The sequence below is a fragment of the Lepisma saccharinum genome, chromosome 2 (genome assembly GCF_977018435.1).
Source record: "Lepisma saccharinum chromosome 2, izLepSacc3.1, whole genome shotgun sequence".
Lineage (NCBI taxonomy): Eukaryota > Metazoa > Arthropoda > Insecta > Zygentoma > Lepismatidae > Lepisma > Lepisma saccharinum.
The window spans coordinates 213123522-213135574 of NC_139230.1; the positions used below are offsets into that span (position 1 = coordinate 213123522).

The window sequence follows — 12053 nt, forward strand, 5'->3', positions numbered from 1 at the left end:
TGAAGGATAAATCGGTGAAAGTAGCCTGAATATAGTATTTTTTTTAAAAAAAAAACCGGCAATACTTTTGGATCAAACATATCAATCAGTTATTTGTGGTTTCGGCTGGCTAGAACCAAATGGGCATACGGATTTGGCGTTGTTGGTAGGTTTGGAGTGTCAGGTCCAATGGTGTTAGAAATTTGACATTTAGAAGTGTTCAGTTTGATGCTAATGGCATTATACTTCTGCTTCATGGGTGTCTAACGAACGGCATTTTGACGGGAAAAATGTATGAAAGTAGTCCGGCATATGAGTAGTTTTCACTCACGCAGGCTATAGTTTCCAAAGAAATATTTGTTATTTGTGGTTTCCGCACGCTAAAACTAAATTTATGTTACGTATAACATTTAAATCTGTCGATTAAAAAACCTCGATGTCATTCTGGAGGTGGTACAGGTGCTCAACTGCCTCCAGGGGTTCTGCATCAATCAGAAATTGAGTAACGTATTTGGTAAATTACATAGCTATCACTCCTCCGAAAGGCACTTCAATACATGCATCACATTATTTTTAGAACAATACTACTTACAATGATTATAAAATTTGAAACCACCAAAAACAAATATATACTTGCACTCCATACGTATACTTACCCAAGAATATTAGTTTGTCACAATCCACAAGAATAGAATATTCCCATGAATTTTGAAGATTTCTTCCATATCGCACAATTATGACCCATTCTTGTGATGGACCTTCACAACACACTGCCATTAGTTGAACATTGAATGTTTTCGTACATGTTGAACTGCTAACGGCAGCAACCAATATGACTTTTCAGCATTAACTCAATCATATTAAACATTATTTGTCAAAAGCACAAGTACTTCACGGTTTCCTTAACATTCTCAGTACACGAAAGCACGATAATTCTTCACATTGATGTGAGTTTACTTTAAAGGAAATAAGATCCGGTTCGAATGTGATTTGAAAAAGCACTGTTTACAAGCAGACGTGCACAAAAAGCTCCTCCCGTTCATCTTGCGACAAAAGAATAAACAACAGAAAATCACATAGCGCAGTTTTAAATTTAATTCTAACGTTCCAAATATGTTCGCTTCTTCAGGAGTACATATACAACACTGCTACAAGTCAAATTTATACGGGTAATACTGCGTTATATACTACACCTTTCAAACACGCTGATATCTACTAATTTTGCCTCTATTTCCTTGAATTCGCATCGTCGATGCTCATTTGTTCCTTTCGGAACGACCGGCGGATTCGGCCTTTCACTTTTGTAGCACAGCGCAGTCACTCAGAAACAAAGCCCATCATGCCCATGTCCCATCGCTGCAGTTGAAGAAAAGAAATGCCTGGCTTGAATGCACTCAGCCTGGGAAAGGAAGGAGGGATATGAGGCGGGCTTGTATAATATTCTGTCGTTGTGCGCATGTCGTAATTAGTGCGTAAAATACTTGTGTTAAATTATCAAATAACTCTGTAAAACATATATTGCATCAACATGGGGCCCGTTCCGAAAGTCGCACGAGTTTAACGCGTTAAACGAGTTATGGTAACTGACCGTTCCATAAGTGCTTCCGTGCGTTTCGTGAGTTTCATTATGCTGTCCCAAAAGTCGCATTCCGTGCGTTTCGTGCAAGAACGAGATTCACCAAACGCACGGGCCAGGATGCTGGTTTGTTCCGTGAAAATCGTCTGCTCCTTGCAGACAAAGCGCGGGCTGATGGATTCAAACTGCACTAGTTCGGAAAATGTATTATAATTTTAACAGATAGCGATATGAAGCAACATGCACAAGATGAGTATGCCTTGACCGTTCTTAGAATGTGATTAAAATGAGTAACAGTGGCCATAATAGAGTTTATTTTTGCCATAAGGACATTCCTTTCGCTGACGCCATGCGGAAACTTTCTCTAAACAAAACGCTGCGCCTGCGCTTTCGCCTAGAGTGTCCCATAAGTCCGTAAAATAACTGGTTTCACCAGATTCACGAGCCCAGTTATTTTCGTTGAATGCGTTCGTTTCGTTAAGACTTTCGGAACGCACCCTTGACGTCCGCAGGATTTTTTCCAGGGAGGGGCAAGGAAGGTATTTTTTTCCAGGGGGTGGCAACATGGCATATTTTCCCCAATAATAGTGTTCATCCCTCAAAAAAACATTGCTTAAATTTGAATTTATCATGTTCGTGCAATGATTAACACACATTATTGTGGCTGAAATTAAATTATATGTGTGAAATATGTAATTTTTGGTTGACTTTCGTTTTCCAGGGGGGGCACGGCCCATCCCTTCCGGGCGCCCATGTGCATCAATGATGCAGCTACCTCGCCAGGAGTCCCGGGTTCGAATCCCGTCTTGGACATGGATGTTCTTTTTCAGAGCAGAAAAGCGACGTAAAATAACCTAATTCAATCAATAAAGAAAATAAACGCTTGAATACGCAAGTAAACGACCAAGTTATTGTCACTTTAAGCACACACTGTGCAAAAGAAAACAACAATTTTCTTAATTTATTGTTGTTGAATGTCATGCAAAAACAAAATAAAATCACACCTTCTTAAACATTGAGGCAATATATTTTTCATAAAGCGGGGGTTGGAAACATACATGAAATAACATATGTAAATACTACTTATTTTCATCATAAATTCATGTATGTACAGTGGCGTGCACAGGATTCTTAAATGGGCGGGTTACGTACAAGCCCGTAGAGAGGAGTAGGCTCGGGGGGCGTCATTCAACGCTTTTAAAATTAAAAATAGAAAGCAATGAAATGACAAAGTGAGCATATGTGACCACATTGGCGTACGCAGGATTTCTTTTCGGGGGTCTGAACTTGTGAAATTTGGACGGTGCGGGAACATTTTTCATTTGGGAGGAAGACCACACACGGAATTCCTGTTTTCTTAATGGAAAGTTTACCTAAATGGATTTTATTTTACTTTTTAGAATTTATGGTTATCTTAAAAACAGATAACCCCGAAAAATGTAAACCTCTAGACCTCGTTTTGGGCTTATTTCGAATGTTATGGGTCTCCCCGATGGCACCGTGGTAGCGTCGTCGCCTTGTAATCAAGGGATCCCGGGTTCGATACTCGCTGGAGGCACATATAGTGGTCCGGACCACACTTTAAACTGTAGGTCCAGTCCCAATTAGCCTTACTGTGCATAAAGTGGACTTAAAACACCAAATCGATAAAAAAAATCGAATGTTATGCAACAAAAATTAAGAAGTTGGTCATTTCAAAGTAGCGAAAAAACATGCATCTGTTCATTTTAATGCAGGGTACGATTTGAAGGAGGAATAAGAGGGATTCCCCCATCTGATTTGAACCATCAATCTTTTGGTTATGAATGACCCATCTCATCCAGGGATAATTATTTCCAACCCACTTGTAAACTGGTATCGTACTTGTGGTGTTCCAGTTCAGTTCAATTAAATAAACGGCATCATAGCTATAAATATACAAAAATGTCGTTTGCCAATTAATGGTGGCTACGCACAGTGCCGCCAATTTATCTGGGCCCGAGCTAACCTAATAATATTTTTTGTGAACTTATAATTCAAGTATTTGAGCACACTCAATGGTTTTGAAAATTTGGCGCCTATGGCTGTCTCTCTCTTAGATCCCAAGTATTCGTTATTTTCTCAGATTTCTGGTATTTCACAAGTACTTTGTACCGAATATTAAAACTTGGCTTTGTTTTTTTTATGTATGTTGGTTCACTTAGTCGAACTTAGTCACTAGTTCGAGAACTAGTTCAGATCAATAGCATTTTGTTGTGTCTTAAATATGGTCCCCGATCGACTCGGAAGGTCCAAGTTTGAATGATTGATAAAATATTTGACAAAATAGTTATTTATAATGGAATCTGCTATATTTTAAGACTCCTTACAAGTACTGAAAGTACTACCATTGTACATGCAAAACCGAGTTTAGGAATGCTGGGCCAAATAGGGATTAGACCAGTGGCGGCTCATGCTACTTATTGTTAGGAGGGCTGCATTCATAAAAAAAAATACCTTAACTATTTGAAGTTGAACTCCATGCGGCGGTCTTTCATTGAATTATTCATTTTTAATTGTACGATTTACCATTCAGAACACCCGATTATAATAACTTACTGCCAGAAAACAAATAACTCTTTGAATCGATTCGAAATCTTAAACTATCACGCACTTACTGATAAGCGAAACGGACGCCGGACACCGTTTCTCTCGGTAATCGTATGTTTATGCTTGGTGTCCACCGTGTGAGAGCTTTCGATTTCTACCACTTGGTAGCACCACCATACATTGGGCTGCGTTGAATGCAGTCCGCTTTTTAGCATTGACAAGGGCCTAGCAGGGAGGGAAGTGGAAGCAATCCTTACGTTAGAGTTAACATGGAGATGTACTGGCAGTCCCCGAGGGGGAAGCGGCTTCATATACCAGTTTGCCTCTCGTCGCGCGCTAAGTGAATTTGAAAGCTCCACACAGCGCAACGGGACGCAGTAATTGATTAATTTGCTTTATTTTACTTCGCTTTTTGTGCCACTTTGGATAATTTGCGAAGATAAGGATGAGTGATGATATGATGAAATTGATGAATGGGCACTCACAAACATCCATGCCCAGGCCGGGATTCGAACCCGGGACCTCTGGCGTCGTAGCGCGATGTGCTAACAACTCCGCCACGGGGGCCGGCAACGGGACGCAGTAAGATAGCGGAATTATAAATATTTAATTTTTGCACTAATGGCAACAAAATACAGTTTGTTTGGGGGAGGCTGCATTCCTGCAGCCCCCTTCATCGGCCGCCACTGGTTATGAGTGACTCCCACCAATGCACACTTTAAGATACGAGGGCAAATCGAAAAGTTTTTGCCGCAATTTTTTTCAGCCGAAATAGTAAACATGCAAATCAAAATATAGAAATTGTTCTATGTATCTTGCACTATTTTTTCACATAGTCACCACAGCGGTTCAGGCATTTGTCTCATCACACCACTAGTTTGGAGATGCTGCTGTTGTAGAATTCAGCCGGTAGATCGTGGAACCACCGCTGGACAGCGGTCTTCCCTTCTCCGTCGCAAATAAACCTCTGTCCTGCCAGGAACTTCTTCAGTAGACCGAACACGTGGAAATAACTGTGGGCGAGGTCTGGACTATACGGTGCATGCTCCAGAATCTCCCATTCGAATGACTGAAGTCTGTCGATGGTCCTGTTTGCGCCATGAGGCCTGGCGTTATCGTGGAGTATAACCACATTGTCGAGAATCGCTTGGAGCTTTTTCCTGATGGAAGCTCGCAGACGTGAGTGTGTGCCACGATAGCTGTCAGCGTTGAATGTGTCACCTCGTGGCATGAAATCCAGCAGGATTGGTTCTCGGCGATCCCAGAAGACCGTGAGCAATGTTTTCCGTTGTGAGCGAGGACGCACACGACTGTTCATTGTCATGAAGGTCTTCTCGACCATTTCCGAACTCATAACACCATCACCGCACGCTTCTCAAAGCGAGACACTTTTCCCCACACATCGGCTGCATTTCCCTATGGATCTCGATGGGCGTTCGTCCCTTGCTCCATAGAAAACGAATAACACTTCGCTGCTCATACGACGTGGACGTGTCGAGTGCCATGCCGTGGAGCAGAGCAACGGAGAGTTAACGCTGGGCTGTTCCAAGAAAAATCTATTGCATTGAATGTATATCACGGTTTCTCAATCACACTAACATTTCGGCTGAAAGGGTCCTGGGTTCGAATCCCGCTCGGGCTTGGTTGTTTGTGAATGTCCATTCATCAGTTTCATCACTCATCCCCATCTTCGCAAATTAGTCAAGAGGCACAAAACGCGAAGTAAAATAAACTAAATCAATCAACCAATTAATTTCGGCTGAAAGAAAATAAGGGCAAAGACTTTTCGATTTACCCTTGTACATATATGACTCTTATTAACTGTCTTCAAAGCTAAACAACATTGAAATTTTGTGTTACAAATAATAATAATTATTATTATAACAGTATAACATTAATAATAATCCTACTGTGGACCACAAAATTGGTTTAGCTTGAACATTTATTGAATATCTAAAAAGAACAGACTGCTCATCATCAACAGGAAAACATTCATGACAGGCACATAGTCAGGGGAGAGGGGGCAGGGGGATGTTTAGTTGGTTTATAAACCTGCTGTTTTTTATCATAATTGTTACATAGCTGCAGCACAGTACAACTTATTGCAGGTACTGCATTCGAATCCTTTATGTTGATATCCTACAGTAAGAACACACATATGGCAAATTTCCTTCTCTGCTAGTGAAGAATTGAGTAGGAATATGAGTTGTTGTCCCCTGTTGTGCAAAACTATCAGTCAAAGACCTCCTTGCTACCTTTGCATTATTGAACATGTTTACATTTGTCCTTTTAGTACCAATTCCTGCTAATAGAATTCTGCTGCTCTGCTTTCATGATTTTTTCCTTTTCTCTTTCTTCTTTCCTTTTTTCTATTTATGTTAGCTTCTTTCTTCAGTTTTTTGTCACGTACTACTTCCCATTTTCTTGAAGTTAAAAAAATGGAACCCTGCCAATAACTGGCATAGATCCATTATTTGATTCCAATAATTGGCATCCAAAACACGAAAAGAGTACATGGAAAAGAAGAAAGAGGCAAGAACAGTAGTAAAGGAGGAAAGAACAAAGTGGATGGAAGAATGGGCCAAATTGCTAGAAGATGATGTAGATGGGAACAAGAAAGTATTGTATGGATTAGTGAAATAGAGGAGAAAGAGGAGACAGCTGTAAGCTAAAGGATGAAAGGGGGAATGTTGCATTGATTGATTTGGTGTTCTAAGTCCACTATATGCACACTAAGGATAATCGGGACTGGACCTACAGTTTAAAGTGGGATCCGAACCACCGTGTGCTCCAAGGGGAATGTTGTAGAAGAGGATGAAGAAATAAGGAGAATGTGTAGAAATTGCTGAAAGTAAAAAAAGGAAATGAACATGAAGAAGTGAAGGAAAAAGAAAACAGGAAGGAAAAATGAATCTCACATGGAAAGAAGTTGAGGAAGCACTGAAGAGAATGAGAAAGGCAGAGCACCTGGAGCAGATGATGTTCCAGTGGAAATGATACTAGGAGCAGGAGTGATTGGTGTGCAGTGGCTGTACAGAGTGTTGAAAACAGTGTGACAAGAGAGTGAGGTGCCAAGAGATTGGACAAGGGGACTAATAGTTCCCATATTCAAGAAGGGTGACAGAAAGGAATGTAAAAACTACAGAGAAATAACAATAATGTGCCACTCAGCAAAGGTGTATGATAAAATATTAGAGAAGAGAATAAGGGAAGTAACAGAGCTGAACATGAGCGAGGAACACTATGGATTTAGAAGAGGCAGATGAACAGTAGTTCTGATATTCACGGTAAGGCAATTACAGGAAAGGCACTATGAGTATGGAAATGATTTGATTATGGAATTCCTAGATATAGAATGAGGACACCAGGGGCAAGAAACGAGTGGTTTAGTATAAGTAATGGACTAAAGCAGGGAAGTGCTATTTCCATCCTGCTCTTCATAATTACAATGGATGCAATTAAAGAAGAGGTGGGGAAGAAGATAGGAGAGGAAGAGATGAAGGTCCTGTTGTTCACTGATGATTTAGTAATATCCTATCATACCCTGAGGTATGAGGGGTCGAACCTGCCACTCCCAATTGATTTATGGGTGATGTAGCTAATTCTCATTCATCCTCAGATGGTGAGAGCACTTGTCATGAGAACAAGTCTTATGCTAAGCTGCAAGAGATAATCCTGAAACAAATATACACTAACTAAAGACAAACTGAAATGGCAAATAGTCACTCTCTGGTTTTTAGAACTGTTAAACCTGAATCATGATGGTGAGGTAAGGATAAATACCTGTCTAGACTAAGAAGATAGATGATTGAATCGAAGATCGAAGTGTGAAATAAAACTGACTTTCTCCAGACTTCTCCTTGCTGCTCAACCTAAGTCAGGCTGAACACTCTCCTTCCAAGACTCTCCAAGAGTACTCCTGCCTGTCTCCAATCAATTCCAAAAGTGAGTCCTTACTAAGCCTGCCTTCTCCTCTAATAACATAATGAGGAAGTGCATATTACTCACTATCAAATATAAAAATATAAATACGTTAGATAGTATCAGAAATTCACAACTTACGTGAGTGAGTATAATTTATCCAAACGACGTTTCGGAGGTCAATACTTCCTCCTTCTTCAGGTCCACATGAATGTCTAGACACCAAACATGGTGTGGCGTAAAAAAGTGTTATATAGGTTGAAGGTAAGGATAAAAAACACTTATAAAAGTTCCCAGATTAAACAAAGTAAAAGTTCCTGCGTTCTTAAAAAGCCCATATTAAAAACTAAAAAAAGTCACAGACACTTTTAACGAAAAATTCACTGATTGACTTTCCATAAGATGGTATAGTGCAAAAATTTAAACAATGAGACATCAAATACCCTAAGTTTTTTGTCATTAATCCACTGCAGAGATTGCGAAGATGAACACTCTGCTTGCTCTTTTGTTACCCCCATTGCAAGCAAAACATGGGAGCAAGAGCTGTGCTGCGCAATGTTGGAAGGTTAAAAACTCGTCCCCTGAGGCAGTCTAAGAAACCCTATCTGGCATTGAGGCAAAGCGTGTGGGTAACGGTCTTCATACGCAGAGCTGAAGGTTACCTCCCCTCCATGGGACTGATTCCCCTCAACTCTTACGTCACCAATCCAATGAAAATTCACATTCTTCCCCTGCGGCTCTAGAAACTTCGGCGGTGACATGAAAACCCAACTCGGTATAATCATTACTGGCTTTATCCCATTTTTCAGGAAATGGATCCACCCCTCTTCTAAATTACTGTCCTCTCTATTGAGCTTATTATCATTTCCGGTGCATATATGGGTAGCTTCATATACATTCCGGTCCAATTTATTATTGCTTTTCCTAATAACTTCTCTTTTTACTAAGTAAACATAGAATCGTAAAAAGGGAAGTATTTAGGAAAAGCAATAATAAATTGGACCGGAATGTATATGAAGCCGCCCATATACCTTCTGTCAAAAAAGTACCGGGAATTTGTAATTTAAAAGGTCCGCGCAAATGATTTTTTAAAAATCTTTTTTTCCGTAATTTGGTAGCTCTGTAGTTAATTACTATGCCAAACATGAGCGTGATCTGTCAACCAGTTTGTTTACAGCAGGAGGTTGAATCAGTCCACTCCAGTAGTGTATCACGATTTGTACAATGAACAAAATTTTTGAACAAAGAGTTTGCCTTAAATTTTGTGTTGCGAACGGAATTTCGTGTGCTGACTCGCTAAAAATGTTAGAAAAGACTTATGGTGAATCAGTTTTATCAAAAAACACGGGCTTACAATTGGTACAAAGCGTTCAAGGAGGGCCGAAAGATCGTCGAAGACATACCTCGTTCTGGACGACCTTCGACCTCTTCAACCGATGAAAACATCGAAAAAGTGAAGGAAATTGTGCTCGATAATCGCCATTCCAGCTTAAGAGAGATAGCTACTGACCTTAACATCTCTCACGAGTTTGTTCGTTTGATTTTGGTGGATATTTTGGGCATGAGATGCGTCGCCGCACGGCTTGTTCCAAAAGAGCTGAATTTTCTTCAAAAACAGTACCGTGAGCAGGTCTCTTTAGACATGCTGGATCGCGCCAATTCTGATCCCACATTCATGGAACACATCATAACTGGTGATGAGACATGGGTCTATGAGTTTGACATGCAAACAAGTCAACAGTCATCAGAATGGAGGACAAAAGACGAGCCAAAACCGAAAAAGACACGTCAAAGTCGCTCAAAAGTCAAGTTGATGCTCATTGTTTTCTTCGATATTCATGGTTTGGTGCATCATGAATTCGTTCCATAGGGATAGACGGTCAATAAAGAATACTATTTGGCCGTATTGAAGAGTTTGCGTGAGAAAATCCGTCAGAAACGGCCAGATTTGTGGAAGATCAATTCGTGGATTTTACTCGACGATAATGCGCCATCACATAGAGTGAAAGTTGTGACCGAATTTAAGGCCAAGAACACAATAAATACCATCGAACAACCACCATATTCCCCAGATCTGGTCCCGTGTGACTTCTTTATGTTTCCAAAACTAAAATTGCTGCTCCGGGGTACCCGTTTTGACTCGATTGAAGCCATAAAGCAAAATTCGTGGAAGAAGCTGAAGGCCATACCGGAAAGCGCCTATAAAAAGTGTTTTCAAGACTGGAAAAAATGCTGGCATATGTGTGTTGCATCAAATGGGGCCTACTTTGAAGGTGACAAAATAAATAGTGATGAATAAATGAAAATTGTGCATTTCATTTAACAATTCCCGGTACTTTTTTGACAGAATATATGCACCGGAAATGATAATAAGCTCAATAGAGATGACGGTAATTTAGAAGAGGGGTGGATCCATTTCCTGAAAAATGGGATAAAGCCAGTAATGATTATACCGAGTTGGGTTTTCATGTCACCGCCGAAGTTTCTAGAGCCGCAGGGGAAGAATGTGAATTTTCATTGGATTGGTGATGTAAGAGTTGAGGGGAATCAGTCCCATGGAGGGGAGGTAACCTTCAGCTCTGCGTATGAAGACCGTTACCCACACGCTTTGCCTCAATGCCAGATAGGGTTTCTTAGACTGCCTCAGGGGACCGGTTTTTAACCTTCCAACATTGCGCAGCACAGCTCTTGCTCCCATGTTTTGCTTGCAATGGGGGCAACAAAAGAGCAAGCAGAGTGTTCATCTTCGCAATCTCTGCAGTGGATTAATGACAAAAAACTTAGGGTATTTGATGTCTCATTGTTTAAATTTTTGCACTATACCATCTTATGGAAAGTCAATCAGTGAATTTTTCGTTAAAAGTGTCTGTGGCTTTTTTTAGTTTTTAATATGGGCTTTTTAAGAACACAGGAACTTTTACTTTGTTTAATCTGGGAACTTTTATAAGTGTTTTTTATCCTTACCTTCAACCTATATAACACTTTTTTACGCCACACCATGTTTGGTGTCTAGACATTAATGTGGACCTGAAGAAGGAGGAAGTATTGACCTCCGAAACGTCGTTTGGATAAATTATACTCACTCACGTAAGTTGTGAATTTCTGATACTATCTAACGTATTTATATTTTTATATTCTCCTCTAATGCTTTCCCAGTGGAGACTTCCACCACGTCAATTCGTCAAGTATTTCTTCCTATTCTGTAAGCAGATTGCTACCTGTTTACCTGTTTGCTTCAGTTACTCCAATATTTCAGGAAATCTGTACACACTTGACTGTGCATAAATAAAATACCTCCGAGGAGCAGGCAGCTGGTGAAAACATGTGAATGACCCTCGGTCAGGTGGAAGCTTCTAGAAAAAATCTAATTAAAATATAATTCGTTACGAAATGGGGAGACAGGGAAGAATTACAGAGACAGCTTGATAGTTGGAATGATGAAATTAGAAGAGCAGGAATGAATTTCATTACAGAAAAGAGTGAGGTGCTAATAATGAGAAACAGCCAGAAATGAACCAAGAATAGAGGTGAACACAGAAGAGTTGAGGGTAGTGGAGAGTTTCAAATATCTAGGAGGCAAAATTGAGAGAAGTGGAAGAATAGATTAGAATGTAAACAGAAGGGGACAAATGGGTGGTGGACTCTATCAAAGAGTTTGAAGATTAATATGGAACAGGGATGTAGTGGCGTAGCAACATACCATGAGGCCCTGAGCAAGATTCATTAAATTTGAAATCTCAATGTGAATCAATACAAAGTCTTCAGGGATTCATCAGCAATTATCATATTTAAATAATAATAATAAATTACTGGCAGAAATAATAATAATAATATGAGACAGAAATTTACACTTGGCAGAGATTCTTGTAACACACTGGTGGAATTTTCTTTAAGGAAAGTAGTAGTAATAGTATGTTAATAAAGTTGATCTTCAGGCATTAAGGCATAACTGAAATATCCTTAAATATGCTAAACTTTTTTTAAAAATCAGAAATGCAAACTATGAATC

General features: G+C 39.9%; 1 protein-coding gene across 2 annotated transcripts in view; it reads right to left on the reverse strand.

The window, feature by feature from the left end:
* LOC145984301 (uncharacterized) overlaps positions 1–1158 on the reverse strand; it is a 137708-nt gene extending 136550 nt beyond the window's left edge. Inside the window, exon 1 of one of the 2 annotated variants that reach the window (XM_083117946.1) lies at positions 636–1158. In XM_083117946.1, coding sequence (XP_082974072.1) covers positions 636–756 — 121 coding nt within the window. In that variant the 5' untranslated portion in view covers positions 757–1158. The remainder of the gene's footprint in view (positions 1–635) is intronic. The other variant, XM_083117944.1, reaches the window with a different exon arrangement.
* Positions 1159–12053: the final 10895 nt, after the last annotated feature.